Raw genomic sequence first — 26269 nt, forward strand, 5'->3', positions numbered from 1 at the left:
GATTGGGGAGAACAGGATGGCAGTCAAAGGCAACAGGCAACACCCAGCCTTATCTTTCCAGTTAAATACTGAAGGAGGAAGCGAATCTATTATTCTTAGCTATAGGGTAAATTTTTAGAGTTAAGATGTCTGCTCCTTCCTGGGAATATGAGTAGCCTCATTCCCACTGTTCTAATCTCTGCTGCCCTGAGGACTCCCAAGGTGTCTGATTTACCTCTAGATGATATTGTAACAACTTACTCACAGCAGAGAGATTCAGGAAGGCTGCCCTCTCCGTAGAACAGAGATACTGTGGCCACAACCTGCCTCTCTCCCAAGTTGAGTTCAACCTTTATTCACCATTTATTCAGAGATACTGCAGGTTCTGTTCCAAAGCACCACAGTAAAGCTAATAGTGTGATAAAGCAAGTCACAATTTTTTTGGTTTCCCAGTGCATTGAAAAGTAGTGTTTACACTGTACAGTGGCATATTAAGAGTGAATAGCTTGTCTAAAAAAAGAAAGTACATAACTTAATTTTAAAATGCCATATTGCTGAAAAATGCTAACTTTCATCTGAGCCTTTAGGGTGTTGTTTTTTGCTGGTAGAGGTTCTGGCCCCAGTTTTGGCTGCTGACTGATCAGGATGCTTGGTGGGTGCTGAAGGCTGGGGTGGCTGTGCCAGTTTCCTTAAATAAGACAACAATGCCATTTGCTGCATTGATTGACTCTTCCTTTCATGAATGATTTCTCTGGAGTACGTGATGCTGTTTCATAGTATTTGATTCACAGAAGTTGTTTCAAAATAGGAGTAAATCCTCTCAAACCTGCTGCTGCTTTATCAACTATGTTTATGTAACACTCTCAATTCTTTCAATGTTCACATCTTTACCAGGAATAGATTGCAACTCAAGGAAGTGATTTCTTGCACATTCACAAGAAGCAACTGATCCATTCAAGTCTTATCCCGAATTGCAGCAATTCAGTCACATCTTCAGGCTCCATTTCTAATTCTGTTTCTCGCTATTTCTACCACATTTTGCAGTGATTTTTACTGAAGTCTTGAATCCTTCAAAGTCTTCCATGGGGTTGGAATCAGCTTCTTCCAAACCTGTTAATGCTGATATTTTGACACAAATAAACACAAAGAATGGGATGCAAAATTGAAGGGTGAACCAAACCAGTGGATAAATTTAAACTAACATTGTATAAAGCAATGATACAATGTATTCATAATGTTTGTAGGAGTGAATTAGATAAAGATAAATTCTAGGCTGAAAGAACACAAGGAGAAAGGTTGAAGCTAAAGCTCCTAGAACTATAAGGGAGTTCAAGATCACAAGGTACCATCTCAATGTATAAAACCCAGCTGAATTTCTATTTAGTAGCAATGCATAATGGCTTTTGACATTAAAAAAAAAAAAACACTTAAATAGTACTCCCCAAGGGCCTCCCTGGTGGCCCAGTGCAGTGCTGTGAGGCTGTCCACAGCCTCTGCAGCACCGGTTCGATTCCCGGCCAGCCAGGGAGATTCCCACACGGCATGGCAGACCTCTCCTGTCTCGCCCGCTACTCCCCTCAGCAGTTCTTTGGGTCTGTCTGCCTGTTCTGCTCCCCACTCTGTCTCTGGTGAATCCTCTCACCCCCCTGCACCTCAGCTATTGTATAAATAAAAAATAAAAAAAATAGTACTCCCCAAAATGAAATATGTACAACTAAATCTAACAAAATATATGCAAGATCTGTATGCTAGAAAATTACGAAACACTGATGAAATTCCCAATAAAATCCCAGCAGGCATTTTTTTTTTTTAGATAGCAACAACTTTATTGTGAAGTTTATAGGGATAGGCAAAGGCAGCAGAATTGCCAAACAATGTTGGAAAAGGTGAACAAACTTGGAGGACTCACACCACCTAATTTCAAAACATACTGTGAAGCTTTAGAGTGATACTGGTGAAAGCCAAACACACAGCTCAGTGGAAAGGAACTGAGAACCCAAAACTGACCCATAAAGCTAATTTTTGACCTAGGTGCAAAAATATTTAAAAATGACATGACAAAGAATTTGTATATATGATATACAAAGAAAAGTCAAGACCAAACAATAAGAAAAAAAACAATAAAAATAGGTGAATGCCTGGGCACTTTACAAAATAAGACATGCACGTGGACACATAAGGAGAAGCTCAACAGCATGAGAGAGGCAAAGCAGAACCACAGCGAGTGGCCACTACCTGCCTATCAGCATTGCTAAAAGTAAAACCAAGAACAAAAATTAGTGCTACCAGGTGCAGGCAAAGATGCCAAGCACCCACAACTCCCGGATGTTGCTGGTGGGAGTACAAAATAGTCAGTATAGAAGACATTTTGGTAGTTTCTTATGAAATTAAATCTACACTTACCTTAGGACCCAGCAATTCTAGAAATTTACCTAAGAGAGCAGAAAAGATGTTCATACAAACATGTAATATTATGAATACATTATGAATACATAATATCATTGCTTTATACAATGTTAGTTTAAAATTTTGATTCAGGGCCTCCCTAGTGGTGCAGCACTGTGAAGCTGTCCACAGCCTCTGCAGTGCCGGTTCCATCCCTGCCGGCCTCGGAGCAACCTACATGGCGCAGCAGACCTCTCCTGCCTCGCCTGTTGTTCCCCTCAGCAGTGTATTTCATCAGTCTGCCTGTTCTGTTCCCCGCTCTGTCTCTGGTGAATCCTTTCACCCTTCTGTACATCTGGCCTGTACCTCAGCTCTTGTATAAATAAAAAAAAAATCTTTAAGAAAAAAAAATAAATAAAAATTTAATTCATGGACCTCCCTGGTGGCGCAAGGGGTTAAGCACCACACTATGAAGCAATCCACAGCCTCTGCCCTACGGAGTTCGATCCCCGGCCAGCTAGGGAGAAACCCACATAGCACAGCAGACCTCTCCTGTCTCACCCGCTGCTCCCCTCAGCAGTGTATTTCAGTAGATCTACCTGTTCTGCTTCCTGCTCTGTCTCTGGTGGATCCTCACACACACATACACACATACACACACACACACACACACACATCTCTGGCCTGTACCCCAGCTCTTGTATGCATAAATAAATAAATATTGAAAAAAATAAATAAAAATAAAAATTTAATTCATAATGGACAAAATTAGAAACAACCTAATGTCCTTTAGCTGGTGACTAATGAACAAAGTACATCTGTGTGCAATGGAAAACTACTCAGCGATAAAAACACTGCTACTGATAAATAAATGAAACTACTGATTTACATGACATTATGGATGAACTTTAAATGCACTTTGGTCATTTATGACATTCTAGAAAAGAGAAAACCATAGAGACAGAAAATATGGGGGGAGATATATGTGTTCTGTGTCAAATGTGATGGTGGATACCTATCTCTGTGTATTTGTCAAAATCCATAGAAACTACACAACACAGAGTAAGTTTTACTCTGAATGTATTTTTTTTCAAATCAGCAAGGTTATGGAAAGATAAAAAACACACGGGCAATAAATGGATCTAGTACAAATGAATCACATAACCAAAAAAGAGTGGAACTAAATAGCTTTGGAAATGTTTTGATACTGAAAAACTAAAGAGAACTATATATAAACATTCTAATCCAGTTTTTCACAGAGGTAGAGATTAGCAATTATGAAACATTATTTGTAGTAAAGATTAAAAAATAAGCAAATTATTGTAGATATAGTCGGATTTGCTGTTACAGATAGGGAGAGAGAGCTCGCTAGAATGAATCCTGTAGCACTGGACTGGAGTGGGAGAGATTGGTGGTTTGGTTTTATACACATATGGGCAGGCACAGAAATACAGAAGTGTATGTGCACAGGTTAGTCTATTACATATATTTCCTAGTTTTATCCACTGAAAGGGACTAGCAGCAGTGACACCCCAGTAGCAATAGCCTACCTAGCCTCTAGATTTTGGTTTCTAAATCCCATTCCTCAATAAAAGGAACTAGGACTTCTTGGAGAAGAAATTGATTCCAGGCTTGTATGGGGAAAATAGAAGATGAGCCTAGAGCATTTTATGGTGCTGGGAAGTAATGAAATGCTAAAAAATGAACAAAAACAAAAACCAACACTGAAAGAAAGGTTCTGAGATTCAACCTGAAAAGAACTCCAAGTGATGGAGTTAAAATTGCCTGAGCAAATTAGCAATGATGGTGTTGAATTATACACCCAAAGAAAATACCCATGAATCTATAGTAATACAAATTGAACAAACATGAGGGAAGAGATAACTCTTTCTTACAGAATTCCAACTACTACGTGTAGGGGGAATAATGGAAGCAGAAAATCACTATATAGAATACCACTTGCCAGGCCTCCCTGGTGGCACAAGGGGTTGAGCACCATACTGTGGGGCAGTCTGCAGCCTCTGCAGCGCAAGTTCGATCCCCAGCCAGCCAAGGAGCAACCCACATGGTACTGCAGACCTCTCCTATCTTGCCTGCTGCTCCCTGCAGCAGTGTATTTTAGTCGGTATGCCTGTTCTGTTCCCTGCTCTGTCTCTGGTGAATCCTCTTACCCCCCCCCCCACCCAATCTCTGGTCTGTGCCCCAGCTCTTGTATGCATAAATGGATGAATTTTTTTTAAATTTCCCTTTCTGGGTATTTACTTATTTATTTATATAAGCACTGGGTGCAGTCAGAAGCGCGGGAGGGTGAGAGAATTTACCAGAGCCAGGAACAGAACAGGCAGACTGACAAAATACACTGCTGAGGAGAGCAGCGGGCATGGCAGGAAAGGTCTGCTGCGCCATGTGGGACCCTTGCTGGCAGCCGGGTGCCGCAGACCAGCACAGCAGTAGACGATGAGGCCACCTCAGGGTTGAGAGAAGCGTGCAGGGTGGTCAGGGAGTCGGCGAAAGAAATGACAAACAGACACACTTCAAGAGTGAAAATCTGAGTGTAATTTTCTTTAAGTTTGTGACCAGTATATATATATGTTTTCCAAAAGCACAGGAATGAATATCAAGGAAATTAGCTTGCTCATGGGCTCAGTCTATCACTATCAGGGAGGTGATCTACATAACAAGCAATGACCATTATAGAAGAAAGAAGGAAGTTTAGAAAGACAAATAAGGGATTAAAGTTTGTAGTTCTAGGAAGAGGGATAAGATTTTTAGCATTCTGGTAGTGGTTCTTGGTGGTCGTTATCGTTTGATAAGCTTCTGCTTTTTCAGGGAACTCCCGCTGAACTTTCTCTGCTTCAGGCAGTTCTCCCCCCACGCGCTGGTTGCCCAGCCGGATCTAGGGACCGTGGCGAAAGCCATTCCTAAAGATCACTGCGGGGGGAGGTGCAGCAGGTAGGGTTTTGCTGTTCTCCCCCTGCGCGCTGGTTGCCCAGCCGGACCTAGGGAAGGTTAGCCCTAAAGGTCACTGCAGGGGGAGGTGCAGCAGCCGGGGATCGAACTGGTGCTGCAGAGGCTGCGGGCAGCTTCCCAGCCCGGCGCTCAACTGCTGCGCCACCGGGGAGGCCCTAAATGGATGAATCTTAAAAAAAAAAAAAAAAGAATACCAGATGCCAAAATTTGTGGTCAAAATTTTAAGCAAAAACATGGTATTTGGATAGTTTCAGAATATCTCCCTGTAGATATTTATTAATAACAAAGAGAAAACTAGTAGTTGTAGGTGGAAAAAGCCAGAAGCCACCACTTAATCAAGTGGTCAAGGTAAACATCACCAGTATTACCCTTAGGTCCCACAGGCCCCCAGACATAAAGCATTGAGAAGGGCCTATCATCTCCCTAGTCTTTTCCAATAATGCATACTATTGAGAAAACATGAAAAATCATCAAACCTAAATCTAGCATTTCTTCAAAAAAAGAAGAGAGATCTCACTACTCTGAAAATATTGAGGAAACGAGACTGAGAAACTCACTGACTGGAGGGAATGAAGGCAACTCGCCCACTAACAGCACTTGGGGTCATCTGTTAGATCCTGAAACAGAAAAGGGACATTACAGAAAAAACTCGTGAGAGTCAAATCAAGTCTGTAGTTCAGTTAACGTCAATGTCTTAGTTTTGATCATTGTTTTTATGATTTTGTAATGTTAACATAGGGGAAACGGGTGAGAGGCATACTAGAACTTTCTATTTTTGCAGTGTTTTGTAAACCCAAAATTATCTCAAAACAATGAACTAAAAATATAAAGTAGTACATAGTAATGATAAGCACCAAATTCAAGATTCTTGAATTTAATTCTTGTGGGGAGGTAGGTGAAGGAAATCATGTAAGAGGTTTCATCTGTATAAAGACTTTATTTCTTATACGTGTGGATGCTACATGGATATTTATTCTTACTTTGTATGCCTGAAATATATCATTTATTTTAAAGTTTCAGATTTGGGGCTCCTTGGTGGCATAAGGGGTTAAGTCTCAGCATTATGAAGCTATTGGCAGCCACTGTGGCTCGAGTTCAATCCCTGGCCAGGGAGCTGACCCACATGGCGCAGCAGACCTCTCCTGTCTCACCCACTGCCCTCATCAGCAGTGTATTTCAGTACATCTGCCTGTTCTGCTCCCCACTCTGTCTCTGGTGAATCCTCTTATACCCCACACCTCTGGCCTGTACCCCAGCTCTTGTATGCATAAATAAATCTTAAAAAAAATGAATGTTTCAAACTTTTTATTTTTTATTTATTTTTTTTTTATAAATTTACTTTTTTTTTTTTTTTTCTTTTATAGAGGCATGTTTTTTATTTATTTATTTATTTATTTGTTTGGTTTATACATGCACTGGGTACAGTCAGAAGCGCGGGAGGGCGAGAGAATTCACCAGAGCCAGAGCGGGGAGCAGAGCAGGCAGAAGGACCGAAGTACACTGCTGAGGGGAGCAGCGGGCGGCAGGAGAGGTCTGCGCACCATGTGGGACCCTCCTCTGGTGGCCGGGGAGCAGCCGGGAATCGAACCGGCGCTGCAGAGGCTGCGGGCAGCTTTGCAACCCAGCGCTCAACCGCTGCGCCACCGGGGAGGCCCTGTTTCAAACTTTTTAATTGGGTTTAGACACATCTACCTATAATTTATTCATCCACTCACTCGATATTTTATCAAGTTTTATAGAATGGGTGGGGTTCCTGTCCTCAAGCAACTGTTTCAATAGATGCAATCCTACTTCTGTGTTGGTTGCACAGAGTTCGAGATGACAGGGCACAATCTCAGTGTATAAAAAACAGCTGACGGGCCTCCCCGGTGGCGCAGCGGTTGAGCGCTGGGTTGCGAAGCTGCCCGCGGCCTCTGCGGCGCCGGTTCGATCCCCGGCTGCTCCCCGGCCACCGGAGGAGGGTCCCACATGGTGCGCAGGCCTCTCCTGCCGCCTGCTGCTCCCCTCAGCAGTGTACTTCAGTCCTTCTGCCTGCTCTGCTCCCCACTCTGGCTCTGGTGAATTCTCTCACCCTCCTGCGCTTCTGACTGTACCCAGTGCTTGTATAAACAAAACAAACAAACAAATATAATAAATAAATAAATAAAAACATGCCTCTATTAAAAAAAAAAAAAAACAGCTGACTTTGTATTTAGTAGTAATGAACAATGGACTCTGATTACATTGCCCTTGGAGTGAGAAAGCAGTTAAAAACAATATGTATTTGAACAGATGGGGCTGTGTTCTGATAAAGTTATTTACCAGATCAGGCTGCTTGTAGCTTGCTGGCCCATGACACAGTGGACAGGGGTTGAATAGAATTTAGATAGAGTTGAACACACCACAGGGTGGAGCTATGATCAGGCTTTTGTAATTGACATTTCGCATTTGAAAACAGATGCATTTTTTTTTTATTTCAAACTCCTTTGTCATAATTTTAATTTAAACTAAAATGACTGATTTCAATTTTTTTATTATAAATTTTTATATTCCCCATACAATTGTGACCCCCTTATTTTGACCCCAATCCCTCCCCTCCCCGCCCCCCATAGAGTGTCTCTGGTTCATAGTTATTTGTTGATTTTGATTTTTACTTTCTTATAGTTATTCTTTTTCCTGGTCCCTTATTTAAGTTTTCTAGATTCCTGCTATGAGTGAGACCATCCGGTATTTTTCTTTTTCTTTCTGGCTTATTTCGCTGAGCATGATCCCTTCCAGCGCCATCCATGTTGCTGCAAATGGCATGTGTTTATCTTTTTTGAATGCTGAGTAATATTCCATGGTGTATATGTACCACATCTTCTTGATCCAGTCATCAAATGCAGCGACCGCTTCTTCCATACCCTCCAAAATTCATGATTACCTGCCAATTTCAGTGTCAGATACCAAGAAAAAATGGGAAAAGCTGATGGAATTGGTCTGATGGACATTTCTATCTTGAAACTAAAGAATTAATTCCATTATTTTGGGAAAGACCCAGGGAGAACTTAGGTCTTTTTGATGATTAAAACAATTTGGTTATTTTAGCATTTATTCTGAGCCCTCCTTTTAGTTTCATAATATTTATTAGACATTTCAAATCATTTTAAGAGTGTTAGAATCTACCTGGTTTTCTATTACTTGTTAAACTTAGAAAGAATCACATCTTACAAAACTTATCAATACGATTCATAAATTGCAATTTTATTTAGAAATGAGGGAGAGATAAATAGGTATGTGATAAAGCAAGTATCACAAAAAGTTAATAGTAGGTGGGTATATGGGTATTTACTGTAAAATTCTACTATACAGGTTTGAAGTTTTTCATTGAAAAAATGTTGAGGAAAAAGTGGGGTGGGGAAGAAAAACAAAAACAGCCCTTCCCATGTCTTCCTATTGTACAGGATGTGAGAGCAGGTCAGGGAACCACACCTGGCCCTCCCTCCCCAATCACTCAGATGGGGTTGCAGTGAGGCACCAGAGTTGGGTCTTCAAAGACTACCAGGAATAAGTTAGCACAATCAATAATAGAAAGGAGCAGGCAATAGGCCAACTAAAAACTCTTGTGTGATTATAAAACACCTTGGCCAGGAACACTGCAGATGATACTTCGGGTTCAAGTATAAAATTAAAGGAATAGTTTGTTCCCCCCAGATTGGACACCTCAGGGTAAGTCTGAAGTACAGGCTTCAAGTCAAGTTCTAGCAGTAAGGCTGGAAAACTTCAAGAGCACAGCCTGTCCTAACTAGGCTAATGTGGTATGAGGAAATCGAGTAGGAGAGGCAAGAAGCCTGGGAAACGTAACTGGAAAGATTTTTATAGTTTTCACCTCATGTCACATGGAATGAATGAAATTCCAAGTCCTTTTTTAAGGAACTGGTTGTCCAAATTTCTCAAACTTCTTCCCTTCCACCTCACCCCTAATTCCAGAAACTTCATCTGTAGCCAAGAATTTCTTCAGATAATGCTGAGTTAGACACTAGAGTTAACCAGTAAAATGGCATAATATTCCGGGATCACATACGCATGACCTGCAAAGAATTTATAAATATACCTTTGTTTGTCCTTATAACTGAAAACTAAAGAGCTATAGACTTAAAATCGCCAGAGGTAAAAATACCCCAAAAGCACAGTAAATCATTAGAGAAATGCAAATCAAAAGCATGGTGAAATCTGATTTCACATATAGTAGGATAGTTATAACTAAAAACTGGAACTTGTGGGCCTCCCCAGTGGCACAGCAGATGAGCGCTGGGTTGTGAAGCTGCCTGCAGCCTCTGCAGAGCCAATTCCATCCCTGGCCACCAGGTGAGGGTCCCACATTGCACGCAGACCTCTCCTGCCCCCCGCTGCTCCCCTCAGCAGTGTATTTCATCAGTCTGTTCTGCTCTCTGCTCTGGCTCTGGTGAATTCTCTTACCCTCCCGTGGTTCTGACTGTACCCAGTGCTTGTATAAAAAAATAAATAAATCTTTAAAACAAATAAATAAATGCTTTCTCAAAAAAAAAAATAAATAAAAAAAACCAAACTGGAACTTGTGTTATTGCTGGGTGGGAATACAAAATGGCACAGCTGCTGTGGAAAAGGTTGATAGTTCTCAGAAAGTTAAACACAGAACCACCATATGCCCCAGCAAATTCACTCAAATAGCTACCTTTACACCCATGTTCACAACAGCATTATCTAAAACAGTGAAAAGGCACAAACAATTCAAGTGTCCTTCAATAAATGAATAAACAAAACATGATATATATACAATGGGATATTACTTAGCCACCCAAGGAGTATGGTGGCATTTAACACAGATGGACCCTGAATTACTCTGCTAAATGGACAGAATGCTGTCTACAGGAGGCACAGAGAAAGTAGATTTGTAGTTACTAGGAACTGGAGGGATGTTTTATTATATGGGCTCAGAGCATGTCGGTGATGTTGAAGCTTTGGTTGATGGCTACATTGATTGCATATAAATGCTACTGAACTGTATACTTAAAAATAGTTGAAATGTCAGTGTTTTAAGTATGTTTTACACCAAAAAAAGGAGCCAACCACAATTAGTAAATAAATGCTTATTATGCATATGCCATTAGGCCAAAGGCTGTGTGCTCACTGTGCTAACATGAATTTGTTCCCCATGCCACGCAAATGTAGGCAACTGGGGAACTGAGAACACCAGGCCTTCTATAAAGCCCACGTCACTACCAATGGCCTATTATGAAATGGCAATCCATTTTCCAGGGCCAACCAGACCCCAAATACACCCTTTATGAAGATCAGCTTCGAGGGACTTGAAACATATTAAAAACAGCACATACTTTATTTCTGACCACATAATCAACAAACTTTTCCGTGCTACACCTCCATGAAGTCTTCTCCATAGAACTGAGTGTACTGGAACCAAGTTGTTTCTGATGATCAGGAATCAAAGATCACGACACAGTGCCTCAAAGGTAAGAGTTTTGTATCTGTCCTCCTCAAAACCAAGACAAAGCATATTTTACTTTCAAAGTAAAGGTAAATATCTTATCATAGCCTTCAATCCATATCCATGCGGACTTGGCACAATTCTTCTCATACATAATTTACCTCCAGTGAGATGAGGACTTAACAATAAAACATGCAATTTTCAATGTAATTTGCATTATTTGAAGCATTTGAGGATGAAAAGCAGAACTCTACAACTATCTTAAAAGAAAGCAGGTTCCAGGAGTTTTTTTTTATTGTTTGACTAACAGAACACATGAAATTAGGCAGAGAAGTCCCCAAGGAAATGATGAAATGGTATTTCACTGCTGTTTGCCCTTTGGTCCTTCATCTTCTAAGCACTTACATTTTCTTTTAAAGATATTAGACATTTATTTTGATCATAAATGCAATCCAAGTGTGAATAAATGCATATTTTTTTAACAATTCCCCTTCCTATCCATGTTTCTTTAAATAGAAAAAAGTGCTATATGTCTCTTCATAGCCTATTTGGCCACAGATGTCCCACATATGCTTGTAAAACCAGACTAAATTGATCTTCTGAAATCCTTTCTTGAACTACAGCTTGTTCTGTTAAAGTCCTGGGAAAGCAGTCCTACTGATATTGTCGATAGTCTCCAAAAGGTGAGGATGGTAATTGGGTGGAAGGCAACTGAGAGGGGTCTTCAGTAAACTGAGGACCTGCAATTAAGAAAGAAAAGGATTTTAAATCATCAGAATATTATATAACTAAAACCAAGTCTCTGTACAGAGTAAGTCAATCAGCTCAATAAAAATGTGCTCTCTCAGGGTTATAATCTCAATTTCTTTGTAAATGTGTCTCATTCTCATTGAGAACATCTTCAGATTTGTTTGGTACATGACAGACTGGCTTCTCTTGTGCTCCAGAATGAACAGCTCTCAAGCTACACCAGGAAAATCAGATGGATTAATTACCGCAAGAAGCAATCATCAAGCTTGGTATTTTTTTTTTTCTTTGCAGTTTCATGGTTTTATTAACACAATGCATGTGCACACTAGCTGGCTATTCTTTTATATAGAGGCATGTTTTTTATTTATTTATTTATTTGTTTGTTTGTTTGTTTTTGTTTATACATGCACTGGGTACAGTCAGAAGTGTGGGAGGGTGAGAGAATTCACCAGAGCCAGAGAGGGGAGCAGAGCAGGCAGAAGGACCGAAGTACACTGCTGAGGGGAGCAGCGGGCGGCAGGAGAGGTCTGTGCGCCATGTGGGACCCTCCTCTGGTGGCCGGGGAGCAGCCGGGGATCGAACCGGCGCTGCAGAGGCTGCAGGCAGCTTTGCAACCCAGCGCTCAACCGCTGCGCCACCGGGGAGGCCCTAGCTGGCTATTCTTTCTCTTTGCTGCATAGCCTGGCACTGGGGTGGGTGATGTAGATGCCTAGCTGTGCTGTTCTTTCCACAATGGCTTTTGGTTTTTGGAGGAGACGTTGTGAGCAGTCTCCGCACAGTAAGGTTGGCTGCTCAGCAGCAGCATGTCAAGCTCCTTGACGTTGTGCACCAGGAACCTGCAAACCACTGGACAGCAGGTGCTTTATTTTCTTGCTGCGCCCATAACCAATGCTGAGCCTCAAGATCTGGTCTTTGAATATCCTGTGCTCCCTGTTATCAATGCCTTTGGGTTCCTGATGGTTACATTTAATTTTAATGTGTTGGTCTGACTGGTGCCAGATGAACTTCCTGGTGCTCTTTTTGACAACCGTGGGTTTCCTAAGGGGTCTGAGGGCAGTTATGATGCCAAATGGAAGACGGCTGCCACCTCCGTAGGCAGCACCAAGGAAGAGAGGGGCAACAGTCACGTTTTTAAAGAAACTGCTATGATGCTGCCATACCTTCTGACATGTTTTTCAGTGGCTATCTAAAAGTATCTTCACAATGTTTAAGAACCTTAATCATGGTTTAAGAGAACTCAGTCATTCAACTTATACAACCAATTAAGTAGGGATGAGTCCTGAAATGGGGAAATACTGCTAAACTTGCTGTAGAATAAAGTCATGTAGTATTTAGTTTACAAAGGATGGAAAAGCCTATAAACTGAGAAAAAATAATATGGCTCTTTAAAAAAAGACTCTCACGGGAAAAATCCCCCCCACCCCCTGCAGGAAATCTAAGCAGACTAAAAAATAGCTGAAGAGAGAAAAAGGGCAGTGTTAAAAATTAATTCTCTGAAGCTCCCAATGCTTTACCCAACGGTATATTTTCATTTCACTGCAAAAGCAGTATCTGTCCACTGTAGAAAACTTAAGAAGCTATTGGTTGAAAAAAATAAATAAATAATAACCATTGTTACCATCCTAATACAGTTCTAATTTTTTCACTGTTTCAAGAACTTTTTCATGTAATTGGAAAATGATTAACTTCTCAAAGATGTCCCGCCACACAGTTTTTCAGAAACACATCTGTGAAAAATAAAAATGTACTTCTTGTGACGGTTCCCTTGGAGGAAAAAGCCTACGGCAAAATAACCAAAACTAATTTCTAAAAGACAATGTGTATGTTTTTGTTATATCAATTTCTGATGTTGTATGTGACATCTTTACCACACTAACATGGTTAAAAACAAACTAAGAAGTAAAATTAGAAAGTGACCATAACATGAGTAGTAACTCAGAAGTAATGACTGAAATACATAAGGCAGGAGGGTCAACATCAAAATCACCCCAAATGGCATCTAATGAACAGTGTGAAAACTGTGCCAGAGACACTGAACCTCTCGCCAGGTGCCTCAGGGAGATCAGATCAAATTGGGAGCTGTGATCTATTCCTAACTTAAAGCTGAATCTTTTCCACACTCCCAAAATAGTTTTCCACATGTCTCAGTATTCTGCATATTTTCTTCCCCAAATGCTAGGACAAGTGTTCGCTTCTATAATCCTCACAATATCTCTCTGCTTCCTTTCTATGCCAAGCTACATTCTCATTTAGACAACTAAGGTTTCTATAGTTTCAAGTAACTGCTTAATAGCTGAGATCTTCACGTAATGATCACCTAGTCCACAACTTAGTTTCTACCCTATCTAGCAGATAAAATGAATAATTAGCAATAAACATTACCAACTTCCAGAGACTTTCCCTGTGAACCCTACAGTGACCATCCCAAACATGAGTCACTTTTCTACCACTCTTTAATTTTTAATTTTTTTAAAAAGAATTATTTCTTTACTATAAGATTTTTATTTATTTTGCATAGAAGAATAGGCCAGAGGTGCAAGGGGTGAGAGGATTCACCAGAGACAAGTGGGGAGCAGAACAGGCAGATGTACAGAAATAGAAATACACTAAGGAAAACAGCGGCGAAATAGGAGAGGTCCGCTGTGCCATGTATCTAGCTCCCTGGCTGGGATCTAACTCAGGCCATCGAGGTGATAGTGCTGAGACTTAACCCTGAGGCCACCAGGGAGGCCTCACTCTTATTTTTTTCAAAGCAAGCAACACAATCAATAATCTCATTTATCTGCTAATATGTCAGTCTGTCTTCCCCTACCAGGAGGTAAGTACTTGTTCACCCCTGTATCCTTAGCACCTAGATCAGTGCCTGGCACGTAAGGGTATGGAAAGAAGTTATCATTGCTGTTACATATATGCAAAGATCTTCTAAACTGGTAATTTCTAATTGGTAATAAGCCTATGACAGTTGTCTCTGGTTCTGTTTGAAAAGGTATGGCTGCAGTTACAGTGTTTAGGCACAATAATCAAAATGCTTTGGTTAGATAATGTGCTGTTGAGCTTTTCTTTTAGTTTTCTGGTTTAATCAGGGTTCATTTAATAAAAGAAATTACCAATTTCTTGAGCCACTTTTTAGCAGACAAAATATGTTTTCTCTAGATATTAGGATACCATTTAAAAATGTTTGCACTATGATTTTAAGCAGAAACGAAACTCACCATTGGGAAATTGTGAAGAGGCAAATCTTGTCAATAATATACCAGCTCCTTCAATTAAAGCTAGGAGAATGCCACCCATTGCAGCTGACCCAACCATGGCCACTGGTCCATCTTAGAATACAAAACAACAAAGAGATTACTGTGTTAGAAATCTAGTTTAACGTAAGATATAGTAAAGAATTGTCTACATGGTTACTCCCTCTTACCCACTGGTAAAGACAATAAGTCAAAACTGTGGCTCGTAGATAAAACTCAGCTCACTGCCTATTTATGTAAATAAAGTTTTATTGGAACACACAGTCACGTTCATTTATTTATACACTGTCTATGGCTGCTTTTGGGCTACAGCAGAGTTAAGCAGTTGTACAAAGACCTCAAACCCACAAAGCCTAAAATGTTTACAACCTGTCAATGCCTGACCTAAACCACTAAGCCTAAAGGAATTCTGGATTACTCTCTGGCCCTAAGACCTCAAAGAAAATGGTTCTAAACTCTTTTTTTTTTTTTAATATTTTTTTAAGATTTATTTATTTATTTATACAAGCACTGGGTACAGTCAGAAGCGCGGGAGGGTGAGAGAATTCACCAGAGCCAGAGCGGGGAGCAGAGCAGGCAGAAGGACCGAAGTACACTGCTGAGGGGAGCAGCGGGCGGCAGAAGAGGTCTGTGCGCCATGTGGGACCCTCCTCTGGTGGCTGGGGAGCAGCCGGGGATTGAACCGGCACTGCAGAGGCTGCGGGCAGCTTCGCAACCCAGCACTTAACCGCTGCACCACTGGGGAGGCCCGGTTCTAAACTCTTAATTTCTAACAGTGCTATGTGCAGGTGTGATTTCTAAAAAAGATTTATTTTTATTTATTTATGCATACAAGAATTGGGGTATAGGCCAAAGATGCAGGGAGTAATCACCAGAGACAGAGTGGGGAGCAGAAACAGGCAGATCTACTGAAATATATTGCTAAGGGGAGCAGCGGGCAAGACAAGATAGATCTGCTGCGCCATGTGGGTCAGCTCCCTGGCCAGGGATTGAACTCATGCCACAGTGGCTGGCAATAGCTTAATAGTGAGAGACTTAACCCCAGCACCACCAGGTAGGCCCTGTGGGTGTGATTTTTAACTCCAGAATACAGATGAGGAAACTGTCAATGTTTATTAGTAAACTGCCAATCAGTTAGTAAATGGAAGAACCAGGAGCTGAACTGCTCTTAGTGGTTAGAACTCCATGATCACTCATTCTCCAACATTCCAAATACAGTCCAATACAGTCCCTTACATCCCCCCACCAATCACCATATACATTCATATTACACCAAGTTAAGAAATGCTTAGTTTTATAAGTCACAGATATCAGTAAATTAAGACACGAGGTTTTCCAAAAAGTCTTGCTTCTATTAGTGCCTATGACTGCTTACTTCTTGCTGCCAGTATGGCTCCTGTTAAGGCACCACTTGTGATGGAGTTCCAGGGATCTTCCTTCCCTCTGACTTGAACCATACTGCAGTCAATCATGGAAAACAGACCTCCCCAAACTGCAAAGCTACCTATTTTATTTAACAACAAACAAAAAATACATATTTAATTTTTATCTGCTATTTAAAGTATTACAGTTAAAAATAAGTTTAAATAACAACACTCATTAAATTCTTAAAACTCTCATACCCCAAATACATGCAGATACAAGTCTAAATAAGTATTGAACAAAAGTCAGAACACCTATCTTTTTAATAAAACCTAGACTGTATTTCATCAGCGGGAATATAGGTCATGGTCCAACACCTGAAAGAAGTCAGGCCTGAAAGAGTCAGAGTACATGGGTCTAAACACTCAAATTCCTTTTGAGAAAAATGTACATGTTTAAATATCAATACATAAAACCAAACCGCCTGCTCCCTCCCTCCTCCTATAGCTTGACTCTAACTCCTATTTTTTTCAGTAAGTGTCCCTGAGCGCCCACTCTATGCAAACCCCAAGAGGAACACAAAAGAAATGTATTCTATTCCGGCTGTGTTGCAGGTGTAAGCCCGCAGATGCTCAAGTGGCGGATGAATGGCACATGGTTAGACTTTGGAACATCAGGAGGACGGAAGTTCCCTTCCTCTCCTTTCCATCCTTTAGTAGTGCTCAAGCGTGAGGCTCACACTCCTCCTGAACACAGCTGACAATTCTGTAAGTAAAAATCAAACACCAACACATACACACACACGTAAACAAGTACACATAAAATCTGGAAAGAACGAAGCTCTTCATCAGCATCCTCTCTGGGCACCACAACTGTAACTTAGTTCCGTGTGCTTTTATTTTCTAACTCTGCTAGAATGAATACACTTTCTATATCCTGGGAGAGTGACATGATGCCTCAGTATGTCAGAATCACCTCACAAAATTCCTCAGAGATTCCCACTCCCTTACTCCCACTCCCTATCCCCTAAGAATAACTGTCACACTGAGTTAGGGTTATTGATGAGAATGGAGATCCTGAGTCCTGGCAGAAAGGCGGCCTAGTGTAGGGAGCCAGAGCATTGTGGTTACCACCAGATTCTTCTCCAGCTCTCACTGGAAATCTAGTAGATATAACTAATCAAATCTAACAAACATAACCATGCTGCAAGGGGCCTAGCTGCCCCAGCCAGGTAAGACACTGGCAAGCAGCTAAGAAAAGGGCCTCAAACCGTAGGGCCAACGTTTAAAGAGCCTCAAACCGTGGGGCTGAAGAAAAAGGGCCTGACACCATGGGGCCAAAGTTTAAAGAGCCTGACACTGTGGGGCTGAAGATTAAACATCCCTTTGTTTTTTGTTCTTGGTCATAAAAAGAAAAAACCTCATGGAATATACATTGGGCAATAAATCATATATATAAGAATACTGTAAGTACATGGCATGGAAAATTACTTGCTTAAAAATTAAACCCCGAATAATTTGGCCCACTTGACAATGGGAAATAATTACTGTGCAAGGGCATGTCTGATAAGCAATCTAGAGCTGGTCATAATAATATTCCTCATATGGAAGTTCTGTAAAGAAGCCTTGTAATGAATCATAAAGTTGATGGTGCTAGGAGCTTCTAGGTAGAAAAAAAGTTCTAATAACTGATTACTGGGAAGCAACTGGTTTCTAGCTGCAGGACAAATAGATGAGGAGTCTCATGATATTGTAGCCTTGGCGACAGGGTGGTACCAAGGTCTGTTAGCTGACCTAGGTAGTTGTTTAGGCTGAAATAATGAGTCTAAATTTTAATTATCTATTTACTTTTAAAGTTGTTTATCTTCTTTTTTTTAAAGATTTATTTATTTATTTATACAAGCACTGGGTACAGTCAGAAGTGTGGGAGGGTGAGAGAATTCACCAGAGCCAGAGCAGGGAGCAGAGCAGGCAGAAAGACGGAAGTACACTGCTGAGGGGAGCAGCAGGCAGCAGGAGAGGTCTGCCCGCCATGTGGGACCCTCCTCTGGTGGCCGGGGAGCAGGCGGGGATCGAACCGGCGCTCCAGAGGCTGCGGGCATCTTCGCAACACAAGCAACCCAAGTGCTCAACCGCTGCATCACCTCAACTGCTGCATCACCGGGGAGGCCCTGTTTCTTTTCTTAAAAACACATAGGCACCGGGCCTTCCCGGTGGCTCAGCGGTTGAGCGCTGGGTTGCGAAGCTGCCCGCGGCCTCTGCGGCGCTGGTTCGATCCCCGGCTGCTCCCCGGCCACCAGAGGAGGGTCCCGCATGGCGCGCAGACCTCTCCTGCCGCCCGCTGCTCCCCTCAGCAGTGTACTTCGGTCCTTCTGCCTGCTCTGCTCCCCGCTCTGGCTCTGGTGAATTCTCTCACCCTCCCGCGCTTCTGACTGTACCCAGTGCATGTATAAACCAAACAAACAAACAAACCAGCAAACAAATAAATAAAGCATGCCTCTATAAAAAAAAAGAAAAAAAGAAAAACACATAGGCACCAATATGTCTATGGGAAAGGAATGTACTGATTGTTTTGTTTTGCTTCTATGCATATGATGATGTAATCCCATCGCTTGCTTAAAACGTATAAAGACCCGCTGAGACCCTCAGCAGGAGATGCTTTCACCAAAATAAGAGTGTTTGTATCTGCCTCACCTCCCCTTCCCTTCAGCCCTTAAGTTTCGCCTAGGTCATCTCATCCTTTCAGGGACACCTGACCCGACATTTTACTGAAATCTGGTCTTCGACATAACCAGTTAAATCTACCAGATCTAACCAGTTACAATACAGCATAAGCCCAGGGGTATCTATGTGTTAGCAGCCTGGCATGGGGTGCCACAACCCAAGCAAGGCAAGGGAGAAGGTAGTCATATGAAAATGAAGAATAATGAACCCTCCGGGCGGGACTAGAATAAGCAGTATCAGTGTGAATCATGATTCACCAAAAACAAAACACAAAGCATTTGATGGACAGAGATAAGATTTTTAAATGGATATAACAATTCCAGTTAAATTTCTGAATAAACCATAAATCAAAAACCTACAAACACTAATTTGTGACAAGCTGTTAAACTGAACTAGTTTTAGTTGGTAGAATCTAAAAAAGAATAAAGATCATATATAATGTGTTACATACACATATAATAGATACATATACATGTATGCATATCTGTATCTTTAACACAACAAAAACCAGGGCGTCTCCTTCAAATCAACAGGAAAAAATTTCTGGAATACATATGGAAAGATTATGCTTACCTCCCAACTGTGGAGCCCTGGTTTTAACAGCTGTCAAACTGCCACGTAGTCTGTGGTTTACTCCCTAAAAGCAAACGAAAGAAAGCAACCAAAAATATATTATAGGTACAATACAATTCCAACCCACCAAAGGGGAAACCAGTGATATTTATCAGCTTCAAGTGATGATAAAGACTTTTCACCCACTTACCACTGGAGAATTGCGAAAGCCTTTGATTGCTTGAAAGATACCACCACCTATGGTGCCCATGGTAAAGGCCCCACCACAGTCATCCACAATTCGCCAGGGGCTAAGAACAGGGGGGAAAAAAAGATGACCATATTTCTCATTCATCAGCTTACACGAAACCTTAGCTAGCATAGTAAGAGATGCAACAGACTGTAGTGCAGGGTCCATTTCAATGTCAGTCCATTGCAATGCCAGGCCCATGAAATACAAAGATAAAGGATTCTGAACATCTTCATACCTATTCAGCCCCAAGTCATCTAAACCTGAAGGAATGGCATCGGCTTAAGTCCTCATTGCTGCTGTTGTAACTCCCTATAACGGCACTTTCTTCATGCATTTAACAATGAGTATCTATTTTAAGTGGAGCACTGTTCAAAAGCAAATAAACACCTATGACATTATAGGAAATGACATTATAATCAACAATGTTGAGTCAATCTCCTGGAGGTCAAGGTAAGTTCTCCAGCTGAAGCAAAAATTAAAGGTGAGACTGGAAGAATGAAAATTCAATAGATGCAAAGGAAAAAAAAATTTTCAATTTAAAAAAACTTGAAATTCTTTCTGCACTTGAAATTCTCTTTTTTTTGCATTTGGAACCTTAGTTTGTATTGGATCCATTTACAACATTGATTCCAGTTAGAGGGCAAATCTGTAAACTCAGCTCCCAAATGCAGCACCCCACATTACACAAAACACTGAAATCTGAGTAATCTGATTGATAAGAATAGAGCAACTATTCAAGGAATGTGATTTACAGTCTCTGACTATTAAATTCACTTGAACTCACAATAAGTAAAAGATACTTAGTTTCAAGTGTCAACTACTATAATGGACAGCTGGCAATCTACTTGCTCAAGTACACTTTTGAATTTAACATATTGTTGCTTCTAGAAAATATGAATAATGAGTCATTTCCAACTTTGCCAGATAGGAACACAAAAACTTGAAGTCAAAATAACACATTCTTTTCAAGTATAGTACAAATCCAGACTTTGTACAAAACAACTATCTCATGTGGCAGCTACTCCAGTTGTCAACGGGCCTGCTTTTGTGGTCCTGAAGCAAAATCACCAACACTTGGGAGCTTGCTAGAAATGCAAACTCTTGGGCTCCCCCCAGGACCTACTGAACCAGAATGGACAGAATTAGATCCACACATGAGATGTGATTTCACTTTAAAAGTTTGAGGAGGGGCCTTCCTGGTGGCACAAGGGGTTAAGTCTCAGCATTGTGATGCTATCCACAGCCACTGCAGCACGAGTTCAATCCCCGGCACCCCCAGGCCAGGGAGCTGACCCAGTGGAGCAGCAGACCTCTCCAATCTTGCTAGATGCTTCCCTCAGCAATGTATTTTAGTCAAACCGCAAGTTCTGTTCCCCACTCTGTCTCTGGTGAATCCTCTCACCCCACTGCACCTCTGGTCTGTATCCTAGTTCTTATATGCATAAATAAATAAATCTTAAAAAAAAAAAGTTTAAGAAGGAGTGCTTTGACTTTAAACCATTAACAAGAAATAAGGAAGAAAGACAAAGAATAAATTAGTGACTCCCTCAGTGTAGTGGGTCAGTACTTGTAAACATATATGTAAAAAGGCTGGTGGTCTAATAAATCTAAGATTTAGCCTAAGTGATCTTATAAACAGTGATCTTATAAAATCAGTGACCATTAAAAAAGTCAGTAGGGGCCTCCCGGGTGGCGCACCAGGTTGAGCACTGCACTGTGAAGCTGTCCACAGCCTGTGTAGCACAGGCTCGATTTCCGGCCAATCAGGAAGAAACCCACATGGCGTGGAAGACCTCTCCTGCCTCGCCCGCTGCTCCCCTCAGCAGTGTCTTCAGTGTGTCTGCCTGTTCTGCTCCCCACTCTGTCTCTGGTGAATTCTCTCATGCATCCGTGCCTCTGGCCTGTACCTCAGTTCTTGTATAAATAAAAATAAATCTTTAAAAAAATAAAAATAAAAAAGTCAGTAAAGAACAGCAGGATTCAGATCAGAGTGCAGAGTATTTCAAGAGAGGATGTCCACAACAAAGTTAAGATGGAAAGAGTTTCGGAACTAAATCACAATGTCCTCGCAGGGAAGTGATGGGCTACATAAATGGAAGATGGAAGATAAAACTCCAGAAGAATGGAAATGCCAGAAAAATACAACAGAATCAGTAACTAACAGGAACAATATTAAGCTATCACTTATTAAGCATTAACTACTTTAATAAATTGACACGCTGATGACAGATGCATTTTTTTAAAAGATTTATTTATTTATATAAGAACCGGGGTACCGGCTAGATACATGGGAGGGTGAGAGGATTCACCAGAGACAGAGCGGGGAACAGAACTGGCAGACTGACGAAATACACTGCTGAGGGGAGCAGCGGGCGGCAGGAGAGGTCTGCGAGCCATGTGGGACCCTTGCCGGTGGCCGGGGATCGAACTGGCGCTGCAGAGGCTGCGGGCAGCTTCGCAGCCCAGCGCTCAACCACTGCGCCACCTGGGGAGGCCCGATAACAGGTGCATTTTTACAAAAAAAAACAAAAAAAAACACTGTGATTTTCGAGAAAGCTAGGTTTACTTTCCCAGAGTAACTAACCTTTTAACTTTGCAAGAGTATTCCTGTCCCCTCTCCATTTTACAGAAGAACAGAGGCTCAGACAGAGATTAACTTGCCCAAGGTCACATAGGCAGTAAGTACAAGCAATTTAAATACAAACTCTGGTATGCCAAAGCCCTCAAATTCTTTCAACTGTAAAACAGAGACTAAGAGTTTTTGAAAAGAAAGCATTGTAACAAGTCGTATTTGGGATGAATAAGTCCATAAGATGTAAAAAGGGCTAGAAGTAAAGAAAGCTATTAGGAAGCTATTGTAAAAAGGAATTAAAGGACAATAGATAAAATCTTGACAATAGGAATCAAAAGGCAAACATTTTGAAAGAAATTCAGACAGCTTAGGCGTGCTGGAAGAGGGGATAGATAGAGGGAATTCCATGCAATTGAGCTTGGGTGATTGAGAAAATGCTCCTACCAAACAGGGCAGTCCAGAAGATCAAAGCAGTTTTGACTACAGAACTAACCAGGCAACTGACTGCATTGCTTCAGGACGTTATGTACTAAGTGTAAGTAAAGGGATTACCTAATGGTTTAAATAAATGAGACCCATTATGACCCCAGAAGCCTTCAACGAAGGCAACCTGAGACTTCTTACACCAATTACGCTATTTTACTATTTACATGCCTGATATTCTTCATGCTTTTATTCTTCGAACCTAACCAAGTGCTAGCTCTGAATAAAAGCTGAATGAATAGGTTTCTGTCCATAGCTTTTCGGAGAACAATAGCTACTATCTCTTTCTTTTCCAGATAATTTTTACCACCTCCTCCCGCCTACAGGAGTCTTTCCAGACGTCTGGGCATAATCTACGTTCCACACATTTGAAATGCTTCGTCCAGGGGTCACATATCATCATACAAATAAAGCCCCAAACAATATCCCCCCCAAGGCCTAGCTTTCCTTTCTCGAGGAGGAGGAACTGAGCAACAGCGAGGCGTAGGGACGCGTCCAAGGTCATCTCAGCGGACAGAGGGGATTATTACTGACCCCGCACCAGCCGACTGGACTCAGGGTTAGGAGCAGGTTCCGAGGCTCCGTCCAGACCCAGGTGCGGACCTCCTCGCCGTCCGGCGCAAGGTCACGAGGTGCCGGGTGGGGACCGGCGAGGCTGCCTCACGCAGCCCGCGGGGTACAGGGCTGGGCCGCAGCCCTCGTGGCCTTCGGTTACCAAGCCCGCGTCGACACACCCGAGACTGAGTCCGCCCTGCACCTCGGGAGACTGGTCAGGGGAGAAAGAGGGCAGGAGACAGGAAGGTAAGGGGGAAAGCTCACCAAGGCTCTCGCGCATACTCCTCCATCTTGACTCCGGCGCCGCCAGCGATGCCGGGCAGGCGGGGCGGGGCCTGACCCCAGCGGCGGAAGTGATCCCGAGAGGAGGGCGTTGCAGTCTATGGGGATTGGCTCGCTGTGTGCCCCTCAGCCAATGGGAGCCCGGGGGCTGTGCGGGGGCGGGGCGGCGGCCGGAGCTACGAGGCTGGGCGCCCGCCAGGTCTTCGAAGGCGGCGGTTCTGGGCTGCGCGAGGGGCGGGAGCTCTGGGGCGAAGGGTTCAAATTACCTGGTCACTGGAGGGCCTTTGACCTGAGATAAACCTGGTGTTATTCCGCTGGGGTGCACTAGACTTCATAGATAAGGTTTCTTTGTTTTTAGTACTTTGTCAACTAATGCTACTAATTGGTCAAGATTTGAGAAACCTTCATGACAGCGATTTAGTGTTTTATAGTCGCGGTGCCTAGAATGCAGTAGGTGATCAATAAATGTCTGTGAACTGGATATGCCTGGGCCATCTAGGGTGCCCACTAGGGTCCCTCAATTTGAGGGACGAAAACAACATTCTCTTCCTGGCCGGTGCCCCAATCACCAGATGTGGAGGATGTTTAGCTCAGAGAGGAGAAATCCGAAAGAATGGGGCCCATCCACTGGCCCTTAGCGCATACTCAACAAAACCTCAGTCACTGATGGCTGCTGAAGGAGAGCTTCTCACTTCTGCACTTCCCAGTTTGACTTTAGAATATGAATCTTTATTTTATGGAAAAATTCGTGCCCTAATATTATGAAACTGCAGAAAGAGTGAGATTCCCTCTGACATCTTGGGAATAAGATAAGCAGATAAACTGAAGCCTCCATAGAACTAAAGGGTGGCAGTACAATGTGACTTGTAACCAAGAAGAACAGTTCAAACTGCCTATTCTGCTCTGGATGTGTACATCCAATAAGTCCTTTTTGAAAAAATGCGTGGCCGTAATTAAATCTAACTAACTGCACAAGCTGAAGAGACATGTGGGAGATGGGCAATGTGGAACCTAGAAAGAAGAACTCACAAAGCAAGAATTTGATGTTTACTCAGCACTCCAGACCTAGGGGTATAAATATTTCAGTAACTACGGGCTTGTATTCTCGTGAGCAAGGATATTTTTTCCTGATCTCAACAGACCCAGATGAAGTCTCCCTTAGCTCTAGCTCCCCTAGTGCCAGCTCCTGTCCTTTACTCCTTTCCTTGTTCATTATGCAATCTCCTAATTGTTATTTGCCTTCTGAGAAGATTTTCCTTTTGAGAAAATGCCCTGGCTGTTCATGCTCTTCCTGCCCACTTGAAAGTTGCTTTATGCATTTGCCTGTTGTGAGCTTGGTTCTTTGAATCAAGTCAGTCACCAGGAATGGTGAAATGCTGAGTTTCTTAGTTTACACAGCTGAGGGCCAGACTCTAGGCAGAGGTTAGCCAGCTCTGCTCATACCAAAGTTCAACATCCTGAAGGAGTTTACTGTTCTGGGAGCTGCTGCTCTTGACCAGAAGGACTTCTCAGCCTCTGCCTTCTCTGTACTGCAACAATAACAGCATGCTAGGACAAGCTTCACTGGGCAAGGCCTGGGACTTAGCCTTTATTGGCTAGAGGTGAAAGATGTTACCCCTTCCTCGATCTGAGTGAACAAGCCACTTGGAAGAAGAGCTTGGTATTTTAATCTCCTCCTAGCGAGTCTTAAAGGAATCTGAAAAGTCTGAGAACAGAAAAACATGAAGGAATGAGAAGAATTGAGAGAAAACTCACCATTAAGGTAAGGGGGGGAGGGTGGACTGTCATTCAACACAGTGGTTATATTTTATGGAAAATCAGTGTTCTGGACTCAGTGTGAGACCACTGCTGGGACCTCCGCTGACCATCGCTTTGGGGACAACAACTCCATATGTGACCTGAAAGAACTGCGACCCCCCCAGAGTTTGTTTTACTGTAAGGTTTCCCTGAGTGAGCAAGGTGAGGAAGGATGGATCTCTCTGTGCCTTAGGAAACCGCATGGGTAGATGAGCTCTGAGAGGTCAAGTTCACAGGTCTTCCTCACTTTAAAGTAATTGTCTACCTCTGCCACCTCCACCCCACAATTAGCTCTTGTTCACCTTTCACTCTTGGAGAGTAGACCAGTTCCTTTTGTCTTGGTGGAGGAGCCACCAAGACTAGGATGGGGGATAGATATCCAGGGTGCTGAACCAAGAGTGTCACCAGCGGGATTAGAAATCCAGTGCCAATGGAAAGACCCTTACTCTGCGCTCAGGATGGGCCTAGTTTAGGGTGCAGTTGGGGAGAGTACAGAAAAATGTTGACATGATTCCTACCCTCAGGGTCCTCAAACTGCCCTTGAGGTGAAAGAATGAATTCCTGTGAAATAGCTGTTGGGTCAAAATTATAAAACTCCACAGTGTGTGACGTAGACTATAAGTGTTAGAGGCTTTTGTTGGGAGGCTTTTGGAGGGTGCAGGACTTCGAGAACTCCGTCCGCCAAGAGGTCACAGGCTGTACATATGGCTTTAAGCTCCCAGTCCCACCTGGTCTAGCCACAGAGAATCACAGGTTAGCATGGACAGGCAAGGCTCACACCATCGTCAGCTCTAGGGCTTAGAGTTCCAGTCTGTGTTTGGGGCCAGTGGCTTGCTTCCAGAGGCAGAGTCTGCTGTCTGGGGAAACTCCAGCCTCATCACAAGAAGAGAGTCAGTGTGAGTCTGTACAGTGGAC

General features: G+C 42.4%; 1 protein-coding gene across 1 annotated transcript; it reads right to left on the reverse strand.

Annotated features, from left to right (window-relative positions):
* Nucleotides 1-11431: 11431 nt before the first annotated feature.
* Nucleotides 11432-23565, reverse strand: TIMM17A (translocase of inner mitochondrial membrane 17A; the record flags this gene model as incomplete). Its single annotated transcript, XM_084245822.1, has 6 exons — nt 11432-11517; nt 14740-14850; nt 16151-16279; nt 19434-19497; nt 19624-19723; nt 23540-23565. 6 exons carry the CDS (start codon nt 23563-23565, stop codon nt 11432-11434), a joined length of 516 nt encoding a protein of 171 aa, XP_084101948.1.
* Nucleotides 23566-26269: the final 2704 nt, after the last annotated feature.

This window comes from Talpa europaea (genome assembly GCF_964194135.1).
Source record: "Talpa europaea genome assembly, chromosome: 10".
NCBI lineage: Eukaryota > Metazoa > Chordata > Mammalia > Eulipotyphla > Talpidae > Talpa > Talpa europaea.